Genomic DNA, 8,949 nt, shown 5'->3' on the forward strand with positions numbered 1-8,949 from the left:
CCACTTTCCCTACCCCAAGCGCGCTTGCCGGCTGGAGTTTGGGAAGGGGGGAGAAGGAGGCGGGGCCCGAGGCGGAACTTCCGGGCCGGCTGAAGCCCTTTCCTCGGACATGACGACAGAGTGTCAACATGCAAGATGGCGGCACATCACCGACAGAACACGGCGGGGCGGCGGAAAGTGCAGGTGAGGGGCGCGCGAGGGGGCCGGCGGGGGAGGACCGAGGAGAGGTAGAGGCCGGGAGGCGGCGGCGCCTGGGTGGACGCGGGCGGGGAGAGCGAGGCTGAGGGGGGAGAGGAGAAGGGAGGCGGGGGGCGCCGGGGGGGGAAGGAGGCGGGCTGGAGGGAGAGCAGGGCGGGGGTGGTCTCTCTGTCGGCGTGTTTCCAGGCAACGGGAGAATCCCCGAGTGAATCCCGCCTTCCCTTAAGAACCCCCCACCCGTCGATCCATGGGGGGGGGGGGCATGAACGAAAAGAACGTCAGACTTGTCGGGCTTGATCAGACCAGGCAGGCGCTCTAGTCCAGGAGCCTGTTTTACGCCACGGCCAACCGAATGCTTCTGCATGAGCGAGGCACGGAGGACAAGCCCCCTCCCCCAGTTTTTAAATGGATGGGGGCAGTGTTCTCTCCAAGCTGAGTCAGTGTGAGCCAGCTCACAGTTTTTTAGCCTCCGGCTCACACATTTTTGCCTTCGCTCAGGAAGGAGGGCTCCAGAACAATCTCATTTATGCAGTAGCCAAATCGCTCGCTCACAGCTTTAATGCCAGGAGCTCACAAAGTAGAATTTTTGCTCACAAGACTCCACAGCTTAGAGGGAGCGTTGGATGGCGGGTGGGGTGTCGTGGCTGCATCTCGGAAGTCCTTTTGAGACATACTTATGGATCTGGTAGCCTCTGCTGTGCAGGTGAGGCTTGTGCAAGTGGTAACGTTCTGGACAGCTGAAAGTTCACATTGGTGCTGGGTCTACCGTGCCTGTTTAGGAATCGGCACAGCTGTGTTCACATCCCCACCAGTCACATCTTTTTCTCTTACTTGGTCTGTCCTACTTCAGAGGTTTGCTGTGAAGATAAAAGACTCTGTGGGCTACATAGAGCTTCTTGGAGGAAGGATATGATAGATGGAAGGGGGTGGGTAACAGTTTTTGAATATTTCTCTTGAGACTCCTTATGGATAGTAGAATACAGAGAATACAACACATAGAAGAGTCATTTATGTTTAGTGCTGAACAATGTGGATCTCTTCTCTCCTTTTCCACTTTAAAGTAGTGTTTTCCAGAATTTTAGACCTCTATATCTCATTTTTGTGTAATATATACATAGGTTCCAGGAATCTAGCTGTGTTTTACATTTACCATGTGAGAGTTCTACCTGTCAGTTCTTCCACCAGCAGGTACAAAAAACTCTCCAGAGGATAGAAGCAGTGTTCCCTCTAAGCTGAGTTAGTGTGGACTAGCGCACAGATTTTTAGCCTCCAGCTCACACATTTTTGCCTTAGCTCAGGAAGGAGGGCTCCAGAGCAAACTAATTTATGCAGTAGCCAAATCGCTCGCTCACCACTTTAATGCCAGTAGCATACAAAGTAGAATGTTTGCTCACAAGACTCCACAGCTTAGAGGGAGCATTGGATAGAAGTCACATACAACAGTGAAAGAGGAGCCCCTGCTGTCTTTCTGTGTGTGTTTATCTTGTCTTGGCTCTCTACTAAGTGGTGGCTGCTTGGGGAAACCAGCTATTAAGCAGAGAAGTAAAGAGAGAAACAGATCAGCTGTAGTCTGTTCATTTAGCCAACCTAGTGAATTCTCTGCCAAACAACATCCATGCCCTGTGGGACTTATTACAATTCCGCAGGACTTGCAAGTCAGAGACGTTCTGGCAGGTGTTTGGTTGAGGACACTGACGGTTCCATTATGGCACTCCCACCCCCTGCCCTCCTGTGAGAAAGTGGAGCTCTTGGGGTTTTAGCACCATCTTTAGTTAAACTGTTGGTTTTTATTGGTTTTTAACTTTTGTTTTAACTGATGTTTTTGTGAGCATGTTGTACACCACCCTGAGCCCAGTTTCCAGAGGAGAGTGGTTGACATATCCAAATAAATAAGTATTAAAGAGATAAAATAGCTTTGGCAAAATATGTTGAAAACATGTATTTATTTATTTATTTGGATTTATATCCCACTTTCCCTGTGGGCGGTCTCAGGGCAGTAACAACAGTATAAAAGAGAACACAGTTAAAACCAGATTAAAACAACAGTATAAAATACTATACTCCTAAGTACCATGTCAGCTCTGATAGAACCACATCAACAGTAGTGGAAGATTTGCTTGATCAAGGTGGTGAAGGAGCACCCAGTATTTTAGAACCACTTAAGCTATTTTCTTATCATACAAGCTACTTTCTTATCATGCAAATAGGAGTGGCTTGAGAGCTAAGTGGGAAATGAGGGGGATCAGTAACTTCCCCCTGATCAGTTACTTGCCTGCCTCATTCCTCAAATCTACTATAGCCCCAGTCACACGGCAGAGTTGCCGCGGGAGAGGCATGGGAGTCCCGCGGATTTTGCGGGCGCGATCACACCCCAACATCTGGGAAGCGCAGTGCTCCCGTGGCTCCCCGCCGAAGGTGCGGAGTTAAAAACTAGTACCTACGAGGTACTAGTTTCCAGAAACTGCGGGGCAAGGGCGGGCATCTGACCGCGTTTCTGGTGGACTATCGTGGCATCTGGCGGCTGCCAATGTTCTGTCGCGACCAAGGGGATTTCCCCCCCCAAGTCTCCGCAGCATGCGGAAAAGCGCCCAACGGCACATGCGCACAAACAGGTAGTGGCGTTTGCCACAGGAGCAGCGCGGCTCGAGTGCCGGTTTGAACGCACTGTGCTGCTTCTTTGCCGCGCTGCGGACTAGCCATCTGATCTACACCTGACGCCTACCCACGGGACCTCGAAAGGACTTCTGATCGGGCTGCCGCGCGTTATTTTCCTCCGGGGCAATTAGCCACACCTCCCCCCCCCCGGCGCGCATTTTCCAGCCCGTGTGCCCGGGGCCATTGTCTTGGGAAGATCAGGGGAGGAGGGGTGATTTTGATCACACATATAGCAGTCAAAGAAAGAGTTAAGCAGCCACTGCTGCCACCAATTATCTGCTCTCCTTAGCCACTGCAGCTACTTTCCGTGATCAAGAGAAGGGGAGTAGCACAATAATGAGGAAGGTATGCATAGTTCTGCCATTAATTTATTCTCAGAGATACTCATACCTTGCAAGTTTTTAATAATCATGAGTGCCTTGCCACAGGTTATAGAATAAATGAGAACACAGCACAAGTTGTGCCCCCTGATTTATCATTGTGGCTGTTGAGATTGTCAGTCATACAACATGATGGGATATCTGTCATTAGCAAAATATTTGCATCTAGAGCTCTCCTATTTAATCCTTTTTGTCACGGAAGACTTCCAGTGGCTTTTTGTGCCTGCTCTCGTCCAGTCTTTTCCATAGGGGAAGACCTGTGGCTCAGTGGTAGAGCATCTGCTTTGTATGCATAAGGTCCCAGGTTCAGTCCCCTACATCACCAGTTAAAAGGACCAGGTATTAGGTGGTGTGGAATTTCTCTGCCTGAGATGTTAGGAAACCGCTGTCAGTTTGATTCAGTAGAAAGCAGCTTCATGTGTTCATATCTTACTTCCAGAAATACAATCTCATTTGCAGCTATTTCTTAGTCCTCTGTTGGACGTGAACATGAATACAATTCCTTGCCATGGTGCTCACATTACATAACCCTATACTGTATTAACTGCTTAATTTGATGACTGACTCTGTATCTTTTTAGTGTTCGCTGATCTGTTAAAAGGAAACAATGTCCATTGATATAAGATATCTGATCATTTCAGGGTTCAGATGTTCCTTTTAAAGTAGTCAGGTATGCATGGTGCTATACTTCTGTAGCTAACACACGGAACATTTGCAGATGCTTTATGTATTACAAAGTGTGAGTCAGGTTCAGCTGGGTAGCCATATCGGTCTGAAGCAGCAAAACAAAGTTTGAGTCCAGTGGCACCTTTAAAACAAAGCTATATTTTGGGTATAAGCTTTCATGTTACATGCACATTTCTTCAGAGTCAGTAAGGCAGTGGTTTGGTGTTGTGGGTTGTGAGTTCATCAGCTCTTTGTAAAAGTATTTCTTACCTGTATTTTTCAGGTGCAATCTTCTTTACTGGTTATTCAATACTAGTAGGATAGAAACTGCTGATAAATTGTGCCCAAGAAGCATTTTCTTGAACAGATAACCTAACTGGTTCTAGTCAGTGGTCAGGAGCAATGGATTTTTGGCTTTGTCCAGGGAGTGGGTGATGCCCGCCTTGGGTTTTCATGGAGTGCTGCTGAAAAATGGAAAGAGAGCATCAGTGCTGGTCCTCAAGTTAAAAAAAAACCAGTAGAATCTCCAGAAGGTGCCAAAAAGCTTTCACTTCTTTGCAGCAGCACTACAAATGAGGTGTTCTCTCAAAAGTGTAAAGCAGCCTCTTATTTGTTGGGCAACCAGTGGCCAATGATTTTGAAGAGTATGTGTAATCAAAATTTGTTGGGCATAAAATAATATGTGGTGCTTGTAAGAACATAAGAGAAGCCAATGTTGGATCAGGCCAGTGGCCCCTCCTGTCCAACACTTTGTGTCACACAGTGGCCAGAAATACCAGGTGCCATCAGGAGGTCCAGCAGTGGGGCCAGGACATTAGAAGCCCTCCCACTTTTGCCCCCCCCCAGCACCAAGAATACAGTGCATCACTTGCCCCAGAGCCCCTATCTATACCTTGTGGCTAATAGCCACTGATGGACCTCTGCTCCATATGCTCATCTAATTCCCTCTTGAAGCTATCCATGTTTGTAGCCGGCACCACCAATGTTCCCTCTAAGCTGTGGAGTCCTGTGAGCAAAAATTTTACTTTGTGAGCCACTGGCATTGAAGTTGTGAGCGAGCGATTTGGCTGCCACATAAATTAGTTTGCTCTGGAGCCCTCCCTCCTGAGCTAAGACACAAATGTGTAAGCTGGAGGCTAAAAACCTGTGGGCTAGCTCACACAAACTCAGCTTAGAGGGAACACTGGGCACCACTTCCTGTGGCAGTCAATTCCATGTGTTAATCACTCTTTGGGCGAACCAACTGCTCAGCAATTTCATTGAGTGCCCACAAGTTCTTGTACTGTGAGAAAGGTTGAAAAGGACTTCTTTCTCAACTTGCTCTATCCCATGCATAATCTTATAAACCTCAATCATGTACAAATGAATCACTTTCTTTTTTAGCACCTTTTTGACATTTGCCACTCTTGGAAGTCAATAGTTCTTGTGGATTTTTCAGAACTCTGTGTGTAGCATAGCACTTAGGATCCTGGCCAAAGATGTGAATGCATTACTTTTTGCAAGGATGTTGAACATGTTTAAAGTATAGCTGTTGGTGATGTCTTCTTTCTTTTTCCATAGAGAAGTCAATGGAAGCCATTCTTTCATTTTACTTTTGTCTGTGCCTGTGAAGGGAAAAAGAACAGGGAGTGTCTAGCTTGTCTAAATAAATATGAAGAGTTCTAGTCTACACTGCTTGTAATATTAGAGTGGTAGAAGTTGACAGCTTTGCTCTATCTTAGAGGAATGGTTTCTGATGAGCACTTATTTCACATAATAGATAGAATCTTTAGATCAACCATCTATACTCTTTTCAGATCCAGAACCTTTCTGTAGCCTATCCTCCAACAAAAGCCGCTCCTTTAAGAAAAATACTGCATGCAGCTTCGCCCCCATCTCTTATGCTACCCCTGTTAATCCATATTAACTTTCTTCACTGGTCTAAATGAAAACGACCCCACCTGAGCCGACAATTAAAACCCAGTGGTTTAGTGTAAAGCTCAAAAACTGGAGATCCCAGCGACAGACCTCTTTTCCCGTAATGCATGGCCATCACGTTGCTAATCCGGAGGCCAAAGAAGGGAGTGGTAGCTCCAGAAAGGGAACATTAGCTGGCCCACTCCATTCTGAAGTCCAGACTTTCTAGCAGCAGTAGTCACTGACTCAGACTTACGGCTAATGCAGGGATACATTTCAGGCATTCGGCTAATAGCATTTATATAGTGCTTTGCGTCTCTAAAACACTTCGTACACATTATCTTGTAGTCCTTACAGGCAGACCGGTATCATTATACCAATAATGTAGGTGGTTGAGAGGAAGCTGGGAGAGAGACCAGCCTGACACTTACATAATGATTTCGTAGCAAAGGAGAGATTTGAACCAGGGTCCTCCTGAATCATAGCTCCTTCTCTTAGCCAATGTGCCCTGCCCACTGTACTAATAATGCTTAAATGAGCATGGGACTTCAGGTCTCCTGGGTCTTCTCAGTAATAGCAAAATTGCAAATTGTGGTCATTAGGCAGCAATTTATTGCAATTCTCAGACATTTATGGTGGAGTAAATGGGACTAATGGCCTCTCTCCGAATTATGCAGTGCACTGGTGCACTCGGAATGTTATCTGTACAGTAAAAAATGACCAAACCCATCAGCAGATTTTACAGGATTTTGGAAATTATGTGAAACTTCATTATCTGCACCATCAATCTGCTCGACCTGCGGGTGCCCCAGCTTGCTGCTCTGCTTTCTGACCCCTTCCTTATCTCGTCTTCTTTGTTCTTGTTTGCTGCTCTTTCCTTTTATCACCTTCCACATACCTCCCCCCCCTTCTCTGATCCTTTCTTGAATTTCTTTTATCTATAACCCTTAGCCAGTGAGGTGTAGTGGTTAGAGTGCTGGACTAGAAACATGCTGGGTGACCTTGGGCCAGTCACACACTCTTAGCATAACCTACCTCGGGAACAAAGTTTGAGCCCAGTGGTACCTTTAAGACCAACAAAGTTTTTTTTTCGTTTTTTTTAAAAGACCGAAAAAGTTTTATTCCTGCACACAAAAACGTCTACCCGGAATTCAACGTTGTTGGTCTTAGAGGTGCCACCGGACTCCAGCTTTGTTCTGCTGCTTCAGACCGACATGGCCACCCACCAATGCTCCCTCTAAGCCGTGGAGTCTTGTGAGCAAGAATTCTGCTTTGTGAGCTACTGGCATTAAAGCTGTGAGTGAGCGATTTGGCTGCTGCATAAATGAGTTTGCTCTGGAGCCCTCCTTCCTGAGCTAAGACACAAATGTGTGAGCTAGCTAAGGCTAAAAAACTGAGCTAGCTCACACTGACTCAGCTTAGAGGGAACACTGCTACCCACCTGAATCTGCCTGAGAGGAGTTAGATTCAAGTCCAGTATAGAGATGTGAAGGCTCGGAAAACGATAAAATTCGGGGGGGAAACGGTTTCCCCCCGTTTTTTTTTCCTGAAGCCTTTTTGGTTTTTTCCCGAAAAATTGGAAAAATAAAAGAAAAGAAAAAAAATTGATTATGGAATGTTTTATTTTAACATGATGAATAAAATATTTTAAGACCAGGTGCTCAAATATTTTCCAAATCATTTCTAATATATATATATATGGTATCAGATTGATGTAATTTCTGTGCACTGAGGACAAGCAAATCCTAGGTTACAAACTGAACTCTTCAATGCAAGAACAAGATGCATTTCTTCCTTTAGGAGGTGCGATTGTCAGAAGAAAATAAAAAAGTTTCAGTTTTGTTTTTGCATGTGGGTGGGTATTCTGTAATAATTGTTTGGATACACTATATTTTTAATATGCTAGTTGTGATAATTTCATGCCAAATAAAAATGTCCATAGTCATATTTTATGTCCCTAAAGTAACAGAATGACTTTCAAACTAGAAAGGACAAAAGAAATGCTAATGTAGCATTTTTTTCAAATTTTCTGAAAATTTCCGTTTTTTTCTGAAAAAAACCCGGGCTTTTTCCCGAGCTTCAAAATTTCCAGAAATTTTACATCTCTACTCCAGTACACCTTAGAGACCAACAAGATTGTTGGACTGTAAACTCCCTTTGTCAGATACTAGTAGGAATGGAGATCCCCGAGCCCTGATTATCTCCCAGTCAGAAGGTGGGAGGGGTGTTGCAGAGGAGGGAGTCGGGATGCAAAGGTACCATGCAAATTGTGATCAGCTTGGTTGGAGCAGAGGAGGAATGCTTAGGGGCAGAAAATTAGCATATGTAGAGAGATAAGAATCCTGTGTTCCTATTCAGCCCTGGTTCAGTCCATTGTTCTGAATTTGTGAATTAACTCAACTTCGGGGTTGTTGTGAGGATAAAATGGAGAAGGGGAAAAAGCTGTAAGCAGTGTTCCCTCTAAGCTCCACAGTGTTGTAAGTAGAAAATTCTACCTTGTGAGCGAAAAAAGCTAGTAGTATTAAAGTTGTGACCAAGTATACATTTGACTAAATTATATCATGTAAAAATCTCAGAATGAATTCTTTTAAACTGTATTTAAACCGTATTTCAAGAAAAATTTAAACATCGTAAAAGAAAACAGAATCAAGTCAAATTTCGTTACACAAAAATGTTGTCCTTTACTGAGGTGGGTAGACTTGTTCTCCATAGGGCAGGTCTACCCACCCCAGTCCATTGTATTGGTAGACCTGGCCTCCAGAGAACAAGCTACCCACCCCAGTCCACCATCTTTGTAGACCTGAGCTTGGACCGTTGCTATGATTATATTGTAGCTAACCAGGAGGGTAAATAATGTTTCCAGCCATAGCTTTTAAGTTTTGAGGGGTGTGAAACATGCTGTAGCTGAATGATCCCTTTTTTAAATGATGTGGACCATGTATGTAACTAGTAGGGGTGGAAGAAACAAGCCATGTCAGTCCCCTAAAACTTTTAAATAGCATATTATTGAATTCAGGGGAGGGCAGATTTCATTTCTGGGAGCTACTTCATTTTTTTTCAAGAGCCTTGGGACCTACCAATGGCAAAATGGTGGCTAGCCCAAAAACTGCAGTGCTTCAGAGTAGGTCTGCAGCACTCGGGTCTGAAACTCTTT

At 45.0% G+C, this 8,949-nt stretch overlaps 1 protein-coding gene across 1 annotated transcript in view; it reads left to right on the top strand.

The window, feature by feature from the left end:
- The window catches only part of WDR48 (WD repeat domain 48), a 55,051-nt gene that overhangs the window by 20,735 nt on the left and 25,367 nt on the right, over positions 1-8,949 (top strand). Inside the window, exon 5 of the mRNA XM_015412800.1 lies at positions 96-183. Coding sequence (XP_015268286.1) covers positions 96-183 — 88 coding nt within the window. The remainder of the gene's footprint in view (positions 1-95; positions 184-8,949) is intronic.

The sequence above is a fragment of the Gekko japonicus genome, unplaced genomic scaffold (genome assembly GCF_001447785.1).
Source record: "Gekko japonicus isolate JY-2015 unplaced genomic scaffold, Gekko_japonicus_V1.1 scaffold887, whole genome shotgun sequence".
Lineage (NCBI taxonomy): Eukaryota > Metazoa > Chordata > Lepidosauria > Squamata > Gekkonidae > Gekko > Gekko japonicus.